Here is a 19,206-nt window from a genome sequence, read left to right on the forward strand (position 1 = left end):
ATTATAGGTGATATAAATAAAATATACAAATAAATAAACAAAGACATCTAATTCTTTAATTCACTTCTAAAATGGATAAATAAAAATAAAAAAATATTTTATATTACACAATAATTCTTGAAATATATTGAATGTGGTATGTAATTTTCTTATCCTTCATTATAAGAAAAGCTATAATACATAAGTTTATTCAATTAATCTTCTGGCTTTAATTAGTCTATATATGACATGAAGTCTTTTCTTACTTTGCACATTTATTGCAAATATTTTTGATTCTTTTTTAAATGTTTCCAGTTTTTAAAACATTCCATCATGAATGCCAATAGGTACCAATACAGCTGTAAACAGTAGCAAATTACGAGCTACTAATTTCCAGTCATTTGGTACTGCATATGGTGCTAAAACATTTGTTAATCTGTGAATCTGGAAGATAAAATTTCCATTATTGATAAAAAAATCAATTGTAATTTTACTAGTATGAAAATATATAATGTTTCTTTCTAATACAACAAATATTTTAAGAAATTTACTTCATGACTGGCACAGATGAAAATGAACGATGTAACCAGCAAATTTAATACTGGGAATCTAGGTAATAAAACAAGCACTCCATGTGAATCTGCTGCCAGCCATATGTGGCCTTGGGCAACTAATGTCTCTAAACTTATTCTACCCAATCCAGCTAAAAGTGCAGAGTGTTTTCCCCGTAATGCCAATGATGCGTTTCGAAGAGCGATATATCCTATAATCTAATGAAAATAATATTGATACATCAAAGTAATAATAAAGAAGTTGATATAAAGAGAAACATAGAAGAATAATTAATAATACAAAAGTTAAAAGGATTAGAATTTACCGGAATAAAAGCGACGTAAGAATGAATCTCCTCACACTCTGATACAGAGTGGCACAAAATTGTGAAAGTAGTATATGCTATTAAAGAGATCAATGCCAGCACGGAGGACAATGCGGTGCCTGGAATATGGTCTAGTCTCTGAAGAGCGACAAGACCAGCTCCGAAGGTCAAGCCCCAAACTACGCTGTATCTGTCGACTCTCCAGCGAGACCACCATTCGCGAATGTCATCGTCAGTCGTCACGAATAACGCTTTCCAGGGCCTCGTGACGAAAACTTTCTCAAAAAATACCTGTGTTGATAAAGACAGGTGTTATACTTTGAATATATTCTCTAATGAAAGTTGTTCATTACCTCTGACATATATAGTATAGTGATTATTGACACAAGACCCAAAAGTTTCAAAGCAAAATACAGCAAGGCTCTCGGACCATATTCCGCTAAACTTCCGGAATATATTCTGGGTGGTAGCCAGGCCAGAAAGTAAATCACTAAAAACCAGAATGACACTAATGGTACAAAATGATAGAATTGATATGGCCTGTTCATGCAAAGGCATAACGATACTGTCAATAAGTTTAATCTGAACATGACCTAAAACAAAACAATTATACTTTATTGTAAACGTAAAACACAACTTGATGATTTAAACCGATCAGTTATATAACTTTTCTGATACATACTCTGGCAAATCTAACAAGAGATACGTCGCCGGTTTGCCAAAAATAATAAAAGTGTCCATATCCAGACAGAAATAAATAGGCAGAATTAATTAATCTTAAGTACATATAAATTGGTAGAACATTCTTGGCACCAGTGACATGATATATAAGAACAACTGCTTGCATTAAGCCTCTCCATTCATCCGTTTGCTCTCTATTTAACACTCTTGGTCCTCTTTCACGATCTTCGGTGAAAAATAATCCAAGAGCTAAGATATATCCTAATGGTAACCAGAAACTGAACTCACTGTAATATTTATTTTCTTTCATAAAGAAATTTGTTCTGCAAGTAAAAAATAAGAAAATAGAGAATTATTAAAAATATCTAAAGGATAAAATTACAGATTCGTATTAAGCATGTCATTACTTACCTATCGCACAAGTAGAAATATGCCAATATAATAGAAAAGAGAGCTAACGATGTAATAAGAGTGTAGAAATCTTGTATCTCAGGTTGCTTAATTTGTATAACTTCTGAAGCACCTGCTTCTTCCGTATCCTCTACTTCCTCAGACGTAACATGAGAATAAGACACTTCAGAACGATACCTGCACATTTTTCTGTATAACCATGCTCCTCCTCCTATTGTTATACTATAACAGATTATCACTTACTTTCTTTGGAAAGAATATACATTGTTATACAACATACAAATAATAAATTAAACATTTAATTACAATAATGCAAGTGCAGATAGACTTAATATCTGTAGAGTAGTTGCTGGCTCGGGAGAACTGCAACAGCTTCCATCATCGAAATTCATATGATCATTGCAGTATGTGTTTAATAGTATTTGAACTTTATGACGGAGTGATAATGGACTTGCCAAATAACCATCCGGACTTTGTTCGAGAACACCCATACCGACTAGTTTGCTGCTTTGCCATATACGAGTCTCACTATGAGACAATATCTATGTACGCGGCAATTATAGAGTATTTAGTTTTTCTCTTCTATATTTCGTCAAATGAATCGCATTTCACCATATTACCTTCTCGGCTGCTTTATTACATAAATTGATCTGTTTGTTGTCCAAGCCCGACAATTGGGCAGGCAGTCTTTCCTCGAGTACGGGATCTTGTAAGAGCCAGAGAAATCGAGATCCCTTCTTAGCCAGAAAGTCTACCGGTTGCACCAGCCGAATCAAACCTGTACTATATTCCGAGTAGAGTTGCGTATCACTATTATTGTTTGCAAGAATCACAGCTGCGGCAGAACCCGCGACGATTATACTAGGCGTATCCGTTTGCTATAATACCAGATTATGTATATAAATTTTATTATTTCCAATTGAGTGTAATCTCATATACATATTTTTTCGCTATATAATGTATAATGTATTACCATCCAGCCTCTGAGGTTTACTATCATAGTGCTATCGAGTCGTGGTCGCCATAAAAACTGTACATTTAATTTAAGCTGCCCGTCATTAAAGCCCAAGTCGGAGTTTTCTGGCAACTCCGTGAGATCTGACGCTTTGCCGTCAATTACAAATTGTGAAACAAAAGATTTATACAATTGTCTTACTCTAGCATCGCCAGTGAATACAAAATGATTATGGTGACCCATGAAAGCTAGATATCTCATACATCGTCTGCTGTCTCTACAAAAGAACACAAATCCTTTTTTATACATGGGAAAGTTAATCTTTAAAGGAAATTAGAGACCTTAATAGTCTTACGTTTGTGTATAGTGATGCATCATGCAACCGTACGGTTGCCATTCTTTATCTCCTTTGTATCTACCTTCTGTCAATAACCATTTGCAAGAATCGCTACCTATGGAAACAGATTTTTGATAAATTAATAAATTACATTTGACAAAAATAAAATATTTTTGAAAAAAATTTTTAAATGACAAAAAGTTATCGCAAAATTAAAGTAATATCACTATTTTTAATAAAAATATTCGTTAAAAAAATTGATAAGACGTGCTTATCTCAAACTATATTGTACAATGACATATATGAGATAAATAAATCAACAGTCAGGTAATACATAAAAGGCTTTTCCATTATACCATAAATAAGATGTATGACTCCATGATATATAATAAAACAGATAACAAGCGCAGTAGCTAATTTCTTTGCACTTGCTACTGTTATAAGACTAATAAAATGTTCCGCTGATGTCATGAAGGAGTCTGAGTCTGCAGCTCACGTCGACACTGTAAAATAAAACGTTATTTGTATAATCTAGTATTATATCGTATTTGCATCAATTTTACGTGCATTGTCGATATTTATACTATGAAAATTTGCATACCTAATGTGTGCGATCCGATGTTTTTTCCCTCACATGGAAATCGTTGCGATTACCGTAATCAACTGACAATATGTAAATTATTCACGAAAAAATATATTCGCCGTCGCTCACCTGAAATATATATCATGGTGTCACAGTTAAAAAAACTGCGGTTATTTTCGTTCAATATACATACTTATCGCAAAGGCGAACGGCGAAATGATAATGCATGAAAATATATCTCCACTATTCGGCACGATTCGCAATTAGTGCGGCAAAACAACGTCACGCCGCCACGCGGGATAATGCGTCTGATTGGTTCTCATTTTCTACGCGATGCGGTCCGGTCCCTATATCTCGTACTGCACCCCGCACCTGCACCCGTTGTCGCGAGAAAGTGAATCACGAAGCGAATGACGCGTTAGATCGAGAGCTGCTGGCCTTCGACTGCACTTTCTGCACTCGGGAACGGGACGAGGAGAGAAATGGGGCAAGGGCAAGAAAGGAGTGCGCGAGGAGTGCAGTGGTGAAACGTGTTTGTGTATGGACGGTGTATACGTATACTACGTACATATACGGAGGGTCTATTTAAAGGGCGTTTTGCACTTATTTTGCGCAGCGCTGATTGGCGGTCTTTCGCGGTTTCGTGACATTTGCGATTTCGCGTATTCGCGTATTCGCGTACCTATACCCTATATCTGCGTATAGGTACATACGTACGGCGTTTGCGTGAACCGTCATATGATTCTGTCAATTGGCGTTACGCGAAATTGACAAATTGTCAGTGTGCGCGAAATTGTCGTCGCTGTGAGGCGATCATCGCGGCCGCGTTTCCCGTATTCCCGTATATATACGTATGCCAGTGAGTGCGGACGGTGAGAGAAAACGCGGTGGTTAACAAGGCAACGCAACGGTCCTGATACGTGCCACGAGAAAATGTCACTGTTTGGAGTAGGCAACCCCTTTTCCACGCCAGTAGGGCAAAAGATCGGTAAGTCTACCTTTTATTTACACACGGTACGCGAGTTGAATTATGTCGTGCGTATATTTATATATACTCTCTTTCTGCGAGAGGCAATTGCCTATCAATGTCATTGACATCAATCGAGATCAAACGTGATATTCTACATATTTTCTCTCATTAACGGATTAATTATGTGTAATTAAAAGCGTTATTACATACGTAATAAGTATTATTACTGTAAAGTAAATATTGCTCTAGACAAGCTACGATAGTGAAACTAATTTTTGTAGCTCGCCTTCAGTATTTCTCTTGTTATTTCAGAGTCCGCTACAGATGGTAGCTTACCAAGCGAAAATTGGACACTTAACATGGAAATATGTGACATTATAAACGAAACTGAAGACGGGCCGAAAGACGCTATTAAAGCGATCAAACGCAGGCTTAATCAGGCAGCCGGCAAAAATTATACTATAGTCATGTATACGCTTACCGTTAGTATTAAACCGTGATGAAAATGATATGTAAAAATCATATGATCAGATATGATAAATATGATCTAGTTTGCTTTACACAATATCATGTAACTCAATGTAAGATACATTAGTCATGCATGTATCTTTGTAACATAATGTTGTAAATGATATAATCAGACATCGTTGACATTTTTGACCTTTGATCACGTTATACTATTAGTGTCAATTAGATCAGTTAGTCTGTATTATATCTATAACAAATATAATAGTATCTTTGTGATACTGTGATATGAGCATAATTTATAGCATGTTACATAATTGCATAAATAACCATAGTACGGCCATTTGTATGTAACAGGTATTGGAGACATGCGTGAAGAATTGTGGAAAACGCTTTCATGCTCTTGCTTGTTCAAGAGAATTTGTGCAAGATCTAGTTAAATTAATTGGTCCCAAAAATGAACCGCCAACTGCAGTACAAGAAAAAGTCCTAAGTTTGATTCAAACATGGGCAGATACATTCCGTCACCAGCCACACACTCAAGGCGTTGTGCAGGTTTATCAAGAATTGAAGATAAAAGGCATACAGTTCCCTATGACTGATCTGGATGCCATGGCACCAATTATCACGCCAGAAAGAGTGAGAAACATCTTCAACTTATGTTAAATAGAACATAGATTATTCATGTTTTATCAAATTAAAAATTATTTTTCTTTTTTTAAATAATATTTTTACAGAGCGTACCTGAAACCGAGCAAATTCCAGCAAGTCTGACTACATGTGAGCAGCCTGCCTCTTTGGGAACACATTTACCTCCTCAAACATCGCAATCTATTGGACAGTTAAATCAGTTGAACGAACAACAGTTGGCCAAGTTACAAAGTGAGCTTGATGTCGTTCAAGGAAACATGCGTGTGTTATCGGAAATGTTGGCGTATTTTACAAGTCCAGAGCAAAGTAGTAAACAACAACCAGATTCCGCGGATCTTGAACTATTAAATGTATGAATCTTATATGCATCTCTCTTTTTTGTTTCAAATTTATTTATAAAATTTTATATAATTACATATAATTTTTCTTTACACATATGTATATATGTTCCTTTATGAGATTATATTTTTATAACTTGTAGTGTGTGTACATAAATTTATTACAATATATTAAAACAATTATTTACAGGAACTCTATTCAACATGTAAGGCAATGCAAGAGCGTGTTGTTGATTTAATCGGTAAACTAGCCCACGATGAAATGACAGCAGAATTATTACGTATTAACGATGAATTAAACAATCTATTTCTTCGTTATTCCCGTTATACGAAGAATAAAACGCAAGTACCGGCGAGTACTATATTAGCTCAAGCGATCGGACACCCACCGAATGCCGCTGAATCAACTCCAGCTCTTACTAAACGAGAAGCGGAATCGCTTATAGATTTGTCTGACGATATGCAAGATTTGACGAAACAGATGAGTGAACTCGGTAAGCATCAAAATTAAAACAATTTCATACAAAATTAAACAATATAAGGTGTTGCACTAAATTCTATTAAGTTATATCTATATGTAATTTATTTAGATATTTTCTGTATCTCATATGTGACTATAGCTATCTTTTTTCATTGAGATTGATATTATTCTAAATAATAGGTGCAGCTGAAGAGGTGGATAAAAATAAAACGGACCAAAAGAAGAAAAAAGAAGGAGATAATGATGAGTTTGATATGTTTGCACAATCGCGCAATGCAACATATGAAACAACAAAGAATAGGTATTATATTTTATTTTGTTTTTTATAATTAAAATTTTAATTTTATAATTAAAGTTATAATTAAAATTCTGTTGTTTTTATAATAGAAGGAGATTGTTTTAATGAAAATTGCAATTATTTTAATAAAATAATATTTCTATTTTATAGTTTAGCATATTTATACAAGACATATTCTTTTTCAAGTCTTAAGAAAACATTGGAAAATATATAGTTAAATGTAAGAATGTGTAACAGAAAATATTAGAAAACATTTAATTTTTTTTACTACACAATTATTTAAAAATAGACGAATTGTATATTTTTTATTTCAAAATACACAAAAATCACATAAATTTGCTTTACAATATGTGTAAGTGTATGTTATAGTTTAATAATATATTTTAAATTAATAATAATATAATATTTTCAAACTTACAGTAGCAGCAAATACGAGGATAATTTGGAGCAGGTGAGAGGAGGTAGCCTTAGTACGGCAATTCTCAACCGCAATAACCCTAAGCTACCCCAGACTGCTACTAGTGCTAGCGTGCGTAACATTCTCTTTTTTCATTAAACTAATTAATTAACTAAAATTAATCATCAGTCTTCTCGAGTCATACAATTAAATTAGTCCATTTTATAAAATATGATTAAACATAAAAATGTTTAACAATTTATGTTTGATGTTAACTTTAAATGTGATAAAGTATTGTTAATGCTCAATACAATAGTTTCTATGCTCAGGTATCTAGGTGTTATATACTTGATATAATGATAATATCAAGTGATATCCACATGATATCCTATAAATCGGATATTCTTGGTAAATATATCCAAGATAATCAAATATTTGAGTATTGACAGCACTATTATAAATCTCTTATAAAGCAATTTTGGATATTACAGATTATCTTTCAAATTATAATTTAATAATAGATATAAATTAGAAAATGTTTGTTAATTATTAAAGAAATTTATTTAAATTTATGCAAAATTGCCTTAAACAGAGATAATAGATAAAATTAGAAAAACATGTAGGTACTAGAAGGGATCAAGGTACAGTATAACTTGGTGAATTTTGCTTGTATATGTTAAATATTTGTTATTACAATTGCACATCGCTTCTAAAAATATAAAAGTTCTTAATTTTGATTATGTTACTGTTGAGTTTTGTTTGCATCAATATGTATATTGTTTGTATTTTTTTGTTCAATGTTGTGTTTGTTTTTCGATATTCAGCCGAATCTGGAATCTGAATTCAATGAAATGGCAGCCTGGTTAGATCGCACAGTAAGTATCGTACAGGCGTAAAAACAATTTTTTTTTTAAATTGCTAAAAACAGGCCACAAATCTTTGTAAGAGTTCATAACACACAAGTTTAAGAGATAAGGTATCCCATTTTTTTTGCAATTAAATTTCGCAAGAAAACCGTTGTCGAATAACATAATTTATATTGCAGCCTGGAGCACAAGGCGACCAGGAATCTCTGACATCGTCGGAATTCGAGCGTTTCTTAGCAGAACGCGCGGCCGCGGCTGAAGCTTTACCGACTCTCTCTACAGCAACAACTGCCAGCTCAAACTCTTCGACTTCGACTGGTAATCAGAATATCCAGCGTCAAATTAACAAAGATCAAGATAAATCTCTATTTGCTCTTTAAGTACCTTGGAACTCTCTGTTGTAAAACATGGGAGGCTAAACTTTTATTGGGACTGTCGTGTTAAGTTTAAACGGCACGTATAATTTTCTGATTAAATCGCCGCTCCTGCTGTATCATTAATAATTTAAAATATCGATTTGTATTTTTAACATTAGGAGCTGGAATAAAATATAGAACATACAAAGGCACGGGAGACAAAGTACATACAGGAGAAAAATGCTTTGTGCTTGTACGTACTTAATAAGGTAACTGATATACTATACAATCATGTTCGAGATATTATTTCTGTTATAAAATTATGGTCGTAATACGGATAAGTTGCTTCAAAGTTGTGACTATGAATTATTATGCGAATGATAGCATGTTAAGGATTAATTTATGTTTGTACATAAGCGACAATATGCGTCCATGAAAATTTCCAGAGATCTTAATAAATCTCATGATAAATTTTGTCTGATTGAATCAGAATCGAATTCGATCGCATTTAGATCAAATTTCCGAACTGATGCATGGATATTCGGACAAATATTTACAATTGAATATAATCGATTTTATCTATATATTGATAAACTATTTTTCTATGTTGAAGTAAATTTTGTCTCAGCTATTTGACATTCTATACAAAGGTACACACACATTCTACAGAGTTATTATTATTGTTATTTTTACTGTAATTCCTACTATTGTAGAAACTCTATATTAATAACTTATTAATACATAAATTTTAGAATCATGAATTTATTACTGCTAGTATCCATTATGCAGTTATGTAATATTATATAACATATAAATGATTAATATATTCTCTTTGGAATCATTGTAAATGCAGCAGTAACATTGATGACCAGGGATCTTTTTTCACATCCTATTGTTACAGTTCTGGAGAAAAAGTGATATTTTAGCTTTATCCCTCAGACTTTTATTATTTACCCCAACATTTAATACTGTATTTTCTAAGTTTATGTTTCTGCTTATGTTTCTACATTGTATTTATGCATACTTAGTGTGAATAGATGGTTAAAAAATAGAAAAAAGTACACCTGCGGTGCCTGTATTGACTGAACTCGCAGTTAATAAGGATATAATATGTACTCTTCACTTATGCAGAAAATAAAACTGTGCATCATAACCAAAATTTTTTGCCTCTATCTCTCTATGTATATATTTTTTATATATTACATTTTTAAATATTAAAAAAATAACTTTTGTTATTACATTATATATTTAAAAAACATAATTACATATGTTTATAATTATACCAAAACTTGATATGTACAAAAAATCTTTTATGTATTGGAAATTAGGCAGTTTTTTAAAATTAATTGTTACAGGGATGATCGTACAATATTTTAAATATAAAAATTATATAAAGGTCATATTCTATTTCTTAAAAGTAATTTTCGAAATTAAAAAGACATTTATATATGTACACAATAAAAAATTGTGCGTCCACATGTTAAAATTTTGTGTTACCATGTTTTCATTACTTCAATGTAAAATTAACATACAACCGATATGTTATTATTATTTTTACATTATAACATTTTCATGTGTTATATTTATGTCAACTTTATAATTTAGCACTATTGTGTATGTCTCTTAGAAATGGAATATTATTTTGAATTTTTAATACACATTATTAACAATTATTTCAAACAATTAACATATATGTTATTTTAAATATTTCTAAGAAATATTTAAAATGTTCTATTAACATTTCTTACACAAGTTATTGTGCCTACTCTTTCATGTAGTTTTTAATTTGTATTTTATTTTTAGATCAACAACAGTCACATTAACAAAAATAAATGTAAAGTTTTATATCATTTATTTAATTTCATTTCTAGTTTGTCAATAAATAACACACAATAAATTATTTGAACTTGAAATTTAGGGTAGACTTTCGTTCTTTCACAATAAATGTCAAAATTAAATATTTTATTTTTCACTGTGTATATCTTACCGTAATAAGAAAAAAATAGTCTTGATATCGATTCCACAATATTCTGGATCTATATATTATTATTTCGTGATTTCGTGCATGTGATTTGAAATTATCCCTCCCCTACTCGCGCTTTTTTCTCTCCTTCTCACTTCCATCGTTCAGATGTTAGTGTTTAGTACATCCAACCAAATTCATCATATGAGCAGCACTAGCCGCCAGCCTATGATTTCGTAAGCGCGTGTCGTGTCGTGGTGGTAAGTGGTAAGCCGAGGCCGGGGAATATCGGCGATCGCCGGGCTTGCCGTGTCGCGCTATCAGCGATCAGCAGTTTGTTGGGACGATTTGTCTGTGAACACGCGGCAAACGTGACAACGATTCGCACGCGGATGATCTGGGGATCGCGCTCGCGAAAGAAGGTTGCCGCACTTATCCGAGGCCGAGGATCATGTATACCGTTTCGAAGGGACCTAGCAAGATCGTAGCGAAAACACGACGAGGTACTGATTCTGGATTTTTCGCGGTTATCGAGGTTGTCTACGATCGCGTTCAAAAAAAAAAAAAAAAAAAAAAAAAAAACTACGACTGACTCTGAAATTCTCGCGAATCTCGTCGCTTTTCGCAGGGATCAGTCAGAAACTCGAGAGGCTGGAGACTTTACGTGATATGACGAGGAAGGCCGATCCCGAGGACGATCACGAAATCACCCGGTGAGAGAAAGAGAAAGGGAAAGACAGAGAGAGAGAGAGAGAGAGAAACGATAGATGTAATCTTAACCCCCTTTTTCGAACGCTTCTTTTCCATGCGTTCTCCTACGTCTCCCCCGCTTCGCCGGGGATTACGCAATTCATCATATGAATCTCTTGATATTAATCAATTCTTTTTATAGATCTCTTAATTTTTTTCATACTTGTTGATTTCAGCATACGATTAGTGCTCTGTGCGATATTAAAATTTAAAAAATTTACAAAAAGTGGACTTTGCCTTCTCTGAGAGACTCGCGTATAATTTGCGGCGTAAAATCACCGAAATTCTATATTATTTATATTAGGTATTATAATTCGTTTATGTGACACATGTCACTCATCAATTTTTTTGACAAGCTTATCTAATGCCATACAATGTAGAAGTTTAATTATAGCTTATTAAAAATTTAATGCAATTTACATGTTCCTTTTTTTAATGCATTATAGCATATATATATAATAAAAAAAGATGTTTTATTTTAACATTTATATGGTGATAATTTTAATTGTATTAAAATGCTGGTAAATTAATTTCTTTCCATTAAAATTCTTTATTATATCATATAGCTAGTATATAAATCATGTTTTGTAATTCATGTAAAGACAAGCATTGTGTATAAATTATGCTTATATAGTACATGAGTGAAGCATAACTTTAACAATCCATTGCACATATTACATAAGATTATAAGTATGTGTAATAATGCGTGACAAAAAACCTATTTACCTTAATATTACCAATAATGAGGTTTTTATTCATATATTTTATGCTTACAGTAATATACCAAAGCCGGTCTTCCATATCAATGGGAAATCAAAGCTCATCTCACAGCGACATCAGATGCAAGAAGACATTTCGCCACAGCACAAGGAACTTGTCTTATTTATTAGACAATGTAGGTAGAAAAGTATTTTACATGTGTGAGATAGAATATAGAGTTGTTTTCTCAAGTGTGAAGTATGAGATAAATAGATTAAAGCTTGTGATAGAGAGATATGATGGAGAAAAATGTGAACTTTGCGAAAGAGAGGCTCAGTATGAAGCTCTAGTTTCAAGGAAAAGAATAAAGCTTTTACATATATATTGTGTGATATATATTTTCTCTAAAATTGAGCCAAATTTTTATTATTTTTTTAATAGCATGGAATCAAGTTAGTACGCTGCAAAGATGTGAGTGTTGCAATGGCACAGAATGTACAGAATTTTGCAGTAAGTAGTAATATGGCAAACCAAAATTAATGATTTATAATCACAATATTAGTCATCTTTGCGTATAAATACACATATATATTTCTATATTTAAAATAATTTTTTTCAACTACATTCAATACATGCTTGTAAAATAAATTTTTATTTTATATTTTATATTTTACTATTTTTTTTTTTTTTTTTTTCCCAAATAGTCATCTCATTATTTTAAACAGTCTTCCCGTCTCTGGTATTCAATTTTCCGGAGTCTACATTTTATATATAAATAATATATTTACTAAAAAAACATTCTAATATGTTGCAATATAAGTATGTAATATTTTGCTTGCTACAGATCCTAATTCCATAGTATATTACAATGATGGTGAACCAAATGATAGCCTTCAAGGTAAATGTAATATTATTTATAACCATATTTGTTATAAAATATTGTTTTAAAATTAATATCCTTGTTTCTCACATTATATATTACAATAATTAACTGTAAAAAATCCTAAAAATCGCGCTAAATTATGAATAAATTATTTCAGACTTCAAACCATTTGATTTGGAATCTTGGTGGGGCAAACGATTATTTAACAACATCACGAAGTCACTCTGAAATATTAAAAAAACTGAAAACCAGTTTCCTAAGGATGTACTTGAAAGTAGTCTATAATGGGACAACTGGTACACTATAAAAATTAGCCAGTGTTGTGTATTTTTAAGTCTGATCAGGTCTGAAAATTGATAACGCGGAATAGTTTAAATATAAACTACTCGGATGAAAGTTCAAGATACTATATCGTAATCCTGTCAAATTACCGTCATATTGCTCGAGACGTGTGTAATTATGATCGCACCACATTTATTTGTTACAAAGCAATAAATTAATATATGCGCGAGCTTTGAGAATGCACATGCGTACACAATAGTAGCAAGTATCGTTAGTAATTATAAAATAGTAACTAAAAAAATGATTTACCGTTAAATTGTTAATAACGATTGTTGTTTATATGCATTTGTTAACGCTCTTTCTACAGAATATAGATAATTCTTTTGTTGCTCTATTAGAATTGCTCAATTTTAATAGGCTGCAGAGAATGTTGTACCGACATTCTTGTACAGAGACAGCTTTGAGATGCAGTAAAGTTTTGCGAAACTCTCGGTAGACAATAAGTAGAATAATGCAAGATATGCGAATGCAAACGTCCCATCGTGTAGAAGAGATTGGATTTTAATTAGGTTTTAAAAACACAAGCAACCGAAGCCCCAAGGACGTCATACAGTGTATACCAATGCATATACCAAAATCTTTAAATACAAGCAAAGATCCTGTGCTATGTGGTATGAATCCTGCGTGAGGTTGATGAATTTTTTAATCTTAAAAAATGGCTGTACATATTGCATGCAATGATCGCGTGAATGCATGACAATGTTACGGGTATTGTTATGACGATTGTGTCTGAATATACTTTTATGTATGAGCAAAGATTTAGCATACATTTGTAGACTGATAAATATAAGAAAATTGTCATATTGTTATTCGCTGAGAGAGTCATATTATTATTCGCGTTAGCTTGCAACCAGTAATGGAAATCCATTGCAGAGTTTGCTCATGGAATTGTTGAATATTATGGCAGATTAAATTGTTTCTTCCTCGCATTACGTATTTGTCGGGCCATATACGTATATGGATCTATATATAGATCTTCGATCAGCGACAATTTAAATGCCACAATATATCACGCGTCCAACAAAGCAAAGTTCGCAGGAGTAGTCGTGATGTAGCATAAATCAAATTCGGCCATGTGCGGCTGAATTACACACGATCATGAATAAATATCTCTTTATACACGTATTATTTTCTTTTGTACCCATCGATTCTTCATTGATATCCATATACTTCCTATCGTTCTTATAATGCATGAAAAATATTAATTGATATTTAACTAAAAATATAAAGATAAGACGTAAACGAAAATTTATATTGCTCTTTTTTTAATTGTAAAATTTTCATTACGTTCCGATATTCACTGTCAGTATTTAAAATATATAGTGTACGTGACGTAAATTATAGATTTTCAGTACTGGCAGTGAATATCGGAACGCAGCCTATTTCTAAATTAAAATTTCATAACTTTGAAATTTGCAAATTAGATGTTCACTGAACAGTTATCTTTGATACAGTGTGGGTGTGTGTGTGTGTGTGTGTGTGTGTGTGTGTGTGTGTGTGTGTGTGTGTGTGTGTGTGTGTGTGTGTGTGTGTGTATGTGTGTGTATATATGTGTGTGTGTGTGTGTGTGTGTATATATATATGGCACATTTTACTTTTTAATAGAATAAAAAATAACTATTCAATATAAAAGTTTTCAAAAATAATTATCTAAGAAAAAGGTGATTTTTATTGATGAATTAAAATTATGTCGGGACATAATATAAATTTTTTTTGGAATTATGTGGCGACATAATTTTAGTTTGATGAATTAAAATTGTCGGGATACACAGACATACAGACTAATTAAAATTCAAAATTATGTTTAGGTCCAAACATGATTTTATTTCATCCAATTATTATGAATATTTATTATTATCATATCTCAATATAATTTTATTTTCATAAATTAACATCTATCTAATCCTTCATAAATATTGAATAATAAAAATTTAAAAAAATTAGAATATGTATTAAATTATCTTTTTTTTCGCATAAAAATTATTTTACGTAATAATTTACATTACCAACAATTCTAGATGGCAACAAAAAATTTATATATTTAAATCTTAATAAAAATTTGCTTTAAATGCAACATAATATAAATTACAAAATATAAAAATTAATTTATTTACAACATTTTTTGACAATGTACATTTTTAATGTGTATAAATAATTTGCTCAAATCTTTAATATTTTAATAAAATAATATTTTCAAATAATTTTTTAAATTTATTTTAAATAAAAAATTTGTTTTTAGTTTTATACTTAAAATGTTTACTATTAAAAAATAAAATGGCATGCCATAATTATCTTTATTATTAATGTTTTTATGAAAGCTAAATGATCTTTAACAGTTGTCTTTATTTTTAATACTTTTCATGAATTCTCAATATTCAATGTATATAATACCTGAAATATAATATTAATATGAATATTTTGTAATTATTACTATATATTAGTATGCTATATAAACTATAATCTGTAATTATACTATAAGTTAGTTAAACATTATGCAGATTATTTTCTTTTCTTTTAATATACTTCATATCATTGTATAGAATTAAATTAAATATTGTTCATTTAATCCAATTCTATACAATGCATATAAATATATAAATTTTTTTAATAATATAAATATAGAATTTTTTTTATAAACATGCATATATATATATATATATAATTTTTTTATTAACATGTACCAGTAACATTTAAAAAAAAAGTAATTTAAAAATATAAATAAAACAAAAGTTTATTCTGAGACATGTATAAAATATATGAATTAAAACTGATACAATATATATATACAGTTGTTACTCACTATTCAAAGGTTAATATTTCATCTTTCTACCAAGTAAGAGTTTTTAGTCAATCTTAAAAAAAAATTATTTTTCCTTTTGTAATTGTTTTTTTAGAATCCTCAAGTAATCCGAAAACAATAACTGTGTTCCTTCAAGTTAGAACGGTTAGTCCTTGAGACCTGATAAGGAATAAATAATTCAATATAATCTTATAAATAATTGCAAGTTAAAAGATATATTAGAGATGTTGTGTTTGTAATTGAAAACTACATGTAATAATTGGTTTCGTAAAATTCTCGAATTTATTTTGAAATAAGAGTAATTTTTTAAAAATATTATTGCAATACCTTATATATATCCTTCTTATTTAAATCAGCTTTTTTCAAATAATGAATAATTTTCTGCATATTGGCAATTCTTGAATTTCTTCGCTTTAATTGATGTTGCAATATTTGTACTTTTTTCCGCAAACATAATATTTTTTTGCGATCCTCAAAATATATACATGATGTCTGAGTAGAAACATCTATATTTTTTTCTCTGCTCATACTCTGAAATATATATCATTTAATAATAAATTAATAAACTAAAATTTATAGATATACTCTAAAATCTCTTAATAGTACGCAGTTCCAGACTGTGAACAAGATTCAGAGCTATAACAAGGTTGTCTGCATTGCACTCCCAAATCAACAGCTATTTGGGGTCCAAATATTCTTGCAGCCTACGACGCAACAACTCTTCACCATAATTACTCTATTAGTATAATTAGTATTTTAATTTTTTCTCACTTTCACTCTTTTTTTAATATGTCAAATCAGGAACTTCAGGAGTGTAACAATTTCGTTTTGTCCACATATTTTACATCCTTATATTTGTATAAATTTTTTCAATAAAATTATGATAATATAAGAATTATTTTTTGTTTATGAAAAAATATTAATGCTGTATTCTGTATTCTATCTCAAATTTCATAAAATATTTATAGAATTTAGATGATTTTTGTTAACATCAACTTTTCATTAAAATAAGTTGTTAAATTATAAAAAATTATTATAAGTTTGGACAAAGAAATAAATATATAAATATATATGTTATCAACATTAAATACATATTGAATTAAAACTTTAGTCAATACTATATTTACAAATTAAAGTTGTTTACTTATAAATTGTCATAATATATATATATATATACAGAATACAGATATAATATATAATACATGTATATAATATGTAACAAAATTAAAAGAGAAAATCTTAATAGAAGAAGACTCATGATAAGATTAACAATGCACCTACAAATATATACTTTGCTGCGTGATTGTATCACTATACTCATTCACATGTATCTAGCATATCAAAAAATATCAATAGATTTTGCAAGCTATTTCGAGGTTTATATATATATATATATATATATATATATATATATATATATATATATTTTAAGAGGTTGCATTGTACTTACTACTGAAGGATCATCCTTTTTATTTGATACAGACGCTTTTTGCATTTCTGCTATTAGAACCTATAATTTAATAAAGACCTTATTTGTGTATATGAATCATTCTATAGTAATTAATTCTACAGTAATAAAACTTTTTTTCTTACAAACCTCATTCAATACTTCACTTGGGTTTTCACTTAATATGTCACTTAAACAAATTTTTTTTATATTATCTGTTTCTGTAGGATTATCATTCATTATCTGAAAAAAAATATATATATAATTAAATAAAATATTACTTCTTAAAATACTGACAAGACTAATGAATTTTAAAAAACCTTACATAAAGAGTGTCTCCAAAAATAGTAGGAATTGCATCTTTTTTTAATCTTTTCAGCCTGCAGTGTTCTTCAAAAGACTGTGTGGTAAAATGTTCACTACAAATGTGTTTGGTCTGTGTTGCTTTTATGTCTTGCAACTGATCAATTAACATCCATTTTGCAAGTCTTTCCGCATTTTTTATAGGAAATCTGTTGATCGATTTCATATAATGTATATATACAAAGTGTTTGTCCATAGATGTTGGAGTAAATATCTCGCAACTGGTTGAAGTTACAAGAAAGTTTAATAAAACAAATTTGCACGGTTTTGAGTCTGCTATAAAGTGTAGGTAAAAATTTTTTTTTATCTCTTTAATATTTAAGATGCCAATTATCTCGTAAACGATGCATAGTAATAATTTTTTACTAAATATGATTTTGATTGCAAATGACTCCTACTACATAAATATGTAAAAAAAAATATAAGTATTTATTTAAAAAAACAATGATGACCTTCATAACTCGAAAAGGTCATGAGTAAAAAAAATTGTTATATACACTGTAGCAGACTGAAAACCATGCAATTTGTCTGATTAAACTTTTTTGTAACTTCAACCAGTTGCGAGATATTTACTTCGACGTCTATGGACAAACACCCTGCATATATGTAATATTATATGCAATTTAATTCTTTTAATGTATTTTATGTAAAAATCTATATGCAAATAAAACTTACTGATGATAGGTTATACAGCTATTTGGGGTCCAAATATTCTTGCAGCCTACGACGCAACAACTCTTCACCATAATTACTCTATTAGTATAATTAGTATTTTAATTTTTTCTCATTTTCACTCTTTTTTTAATATGTCAAATCAGTACACGTACACAAAAGAATCGAAGCTTGTCATTGTACGTTGACATGTCAAAATACTTGGTTATGTACTTATAGCTCATTGTAATGCGTTTTGAATATAGGGTGCGTTCCAAAGAGTAAAAAGAAACTTTTACTCTTTGATGCGTTCAAAAAGACGCTATTAGTGCGAAAAGGATCATTCTATCTTTGTTACTTTTGAAAATTAAATAAAGACAGAACACAATGTTCCTTCGAACATCGATGAGACTATTAAAAAAAAAAAAAAAACGTCGTTGCGCGTTATTATAAATGAGTAAATCTCATCGAGTTACTATTTTATTATAAAAAATGTATAAATCTTTCATGTAGCTGAAGAATAACAAAGTAAAATGTTTTATTTAAACTAATCACAGTTTTGTTACCGACAATGTTTGACAAGTTGACAAGTTTTTTATTTAACCATCATGTTTACATGCATGATTTATATATTTACATGAGACATATTTATAACATATTTAC

At 30.2% G+C, this 19,206-nt stretch overlaps 4 protein-coding genes across 10 annotated transcripts; 2 read left to right on the forward strand and 2 right to left on the reverse strand.

Annotated features, from left to right (window-relative positions):
* Window positions 1-67: 67 nt before the first annotated feature.
* LOC140668073 (N-acetylneuraminate (7)9-O-acetyltransferase) lies at window positions 68-4,187 on the reverse strand. Its single transcript, XM_072896688.1, has 13 exons — window positions 4,017-4,187; window positions 3,842-3,952; window positions 3,597-3,743; window positions 3,259-3,355; window positions 2,922-3,180; window positions 2,569-2,826; window positions 2,255-2,490; window positions 1,949-2,170; window positions 1,539-1,860; window positions 1,210-1,449; window positions 857-1,147; window positions 531-749; window positions 68-423 (listed from the first exon to the last, which is right to left on the reverse strand). Exons 3-13 carry the CDS (start codon window positions 3,709-3,711, stop codon window positions 298-300), a joined length of 2,385 nt encoding a protein of 794 aa, XP_072752789.1. The 5' UTR covers window positions 3,712-3,743; window positions 3,842-3,952; window positions 4,017-4,187; the 3' UTR covers window positions 68-297.
* Window positions 4,188-4,537: 350 nt separating this feature from the next.
* On the forward strand, window positions 4,538-9,804 carry LOC140668176 (TOM1-like protein 2). 6 transcript variants are annotated; one of them, XR_012047144.1, is made up of 10 exons: window positions 4,538-4,811; window positions 5,106-5,275; window positions 5,616-5,897; window positions 5,996-6,259; window positions 6,438-6,741; window positions 6,909-7,029; window positions 7,447-7,555; window positions 8,248-8,298; window positions 8,469-8,742; window positions 8,825-9,804. XR_012047144.1 is itself a non-coding variant. In XM_072896961.1 (9 exons), exons 1-9 carry the CDS (start codon window positions 4,757-4,759, stop codon window positions 8,667-8,669), a joined length of 1,557 nt encoding a protein of 518 aa, XP_072753062.1. In that variant the 5' UTR covers window positions 4,538-4,756; the 3' UTR covers window positions 8,670-9,804. The 6 variants fall into 6 exon arrangements, 5 of the variants coding, with proteins under 5 accessions (XP_072753062.1, XP_072753273.1, XP_072753193.1 ...); XM_072896961.1 differs by having other exon boundaries at window positions 8,469-9,804; XM_072897172.1 differs by having other exon boundaries at window positions 7,447-7,477; window positions 8,469-9,804.
* A 994-nt stretch (window positions 9,805-10,798) lies between these two features.
* LOC140668500 (MAPK regulated corepressor interacting protein 2) lies at window positions 10,799-14,407 on the forward strand. The gene is made up of 6 exons (XM_072897587.1): window positions 10,799-11,111; window positions 11,237-11,321; window positions 12,135-12,253; window positions 12,499-12,567; window positions 12,902-12,955; window positions 13,098-14,407. The coding sequence occupies exons 1-6, from the start codon at window positions 11,060-11,062 to the stop codon at window positions 13,166-13,168; spliced, it is 450 nt and encodes a 149-aa protein (XP_072753688.1). The 5' UTR covers window positions 10,799-11,059; the 3' UTR covers window positions 13,169-14,407.
* A 1,128-nt stretch (window positions 14,408-15,535) lies between these two features.
* LOC140670778 (uncharacterized) lies at window positions 15,536-19,161 on the reverse strand. 2 transcript variants are annotated; one of them, XR_012047619.1, is made up of 7 exons: window positions 18,568-19,161; window positions 17,855-18,041; window positions 17,680-17,772; window positions 17,533-17,592; window positions 16,410-16,613; window positions 16,083-16,241; window positions 15,536-15,673 (listed from the first exon to the last, which is right to left on the reverse strand). XR_012047619.1 is itself a non-coding variant. In XM_072901532.1 (6 exons), exons 1-6 carry the CDS (start codon window positions 18,636-18,638, stop codon window positions 16,182-16,184), a joined length of 675 nt encoding a protein of 224 aa, XP_072757633.1. In that variant the 5' UTR covers window positions 18,639-19,161; the 3' UTR covers window positions 16,025-16,181. The 2 variants fall into 2 exon arrangements, 1 of the variants encoding a protein (XP_072757633.1); XM_072901532.1 differs by lacking the exon at window positions 15,536-15,673 and having other exon boundaries at window positions 16,025-16,241.
* Between the last annotated feature and the right edge of the window lie 45 nt (window positions 19,162-19,206).

The sequence above is a fragment of the Anoplolepis gracilipes genome, chromosome 1 (assembly GCF_047496725.1).
Source record: "Anoplolepis gracilipes chromosome 1, ASM4749672v1, whole genome shotgun sequence".
Classification (NCBI taxonomy): Eukaryota; Metazoa; Arthropoda; class Insecta; order Hymenoptera; family Formicidae; genus Anoplolepis; species Anoplolepis gracilipes.

Excerpts from the sequence above, each read along its gene's own strand:
- LOC140668176 (XM_072896961.1), top strand. The coding sequence starts at position 4,757 with ATGTCACTGTTTGGAGTAGGCAACCCCTTTTCCACGCCAGTAGGGCAA. Across the intron at positions 5,898-5,995 it reads CAATTATCACGCCAGAAAGA|AGCGTACCTGAAACCGAGCA; the intron begins GTGAGAAACATC and ends ATATTTTTACAG. Across the intron at positions 6,260-6,437 it reads CGGATCTTGAACTATTAAAT|GAACTCTATTCAACATGTAA; the intron begins GTATGAATCTTA and ends AATTATTTACAG.
- LOC140668073 (XM_072896688.1), bottom strand. The coding sequence starts at position 3,711 with ATGACATCAGCGGAACATTTTATTAGTCTTATAACAGTAGCAAGTGCA. Across the intron at positions 2,827-2,921 it reads TAAACCTCAGAGGCTGGATG|CAAACGGATACGCCTAGTAT; the intron begins GTAATACATTAT and ends CTGGTATTATAG. Across the intron at positions 2,491-2,568 it reads GTAATAAAGCAGCCGAGAAG|ATATTGTCTCATAGTGAGAC; the intron begins GTAATATGGTGA and ends CCGCGTACATAG.
- LOC140668500 (XM_072897587.1), top strand. The coding sequence starts at position 11,060 with ATGTATACCGTTTCGAAGGGACCTAGCAAGATCGTAGCGAAAACACGA. Across the intron at positions 11,322-12,134 it reads GACGATCACGAAATCACCCG|TAATATACCAAAGCCGGTCT; the intron begins GTGAGAGAAAGA and ends TTATGCTTACAG. Across the intron at positions 12,956-13,097 it reads ACCAAATGATAGCCTTCAAG|ACTTCAAACCATTTGATTTG; the intron begins GTAAATGTAATA and ends AAATTATTTCAG.
- LOC140670778 (XM_072901532.1), bottom strand. The coding sequence starts at position 18,638 with ATGGTGAAGAGTTGTTGCGTCGTAGGCTGCAAGAATATTTGGACCCCA. Across the intron at positions 16,614-17,532 it reads AAAAGGATGATCCTTCAGTA|AGTATGAGCAGAGAAAAAAA; the intron begins GTAAGTACAATG and ends TATATATTTCAG. Across the intron at positions 16,242-16,409 it reads ATAAGAAGGATATATATAAG|GTCTCAAGGACTAACCGTTC; the intron begins GTATTGCAATAA and ends ATTCCTTATCAG.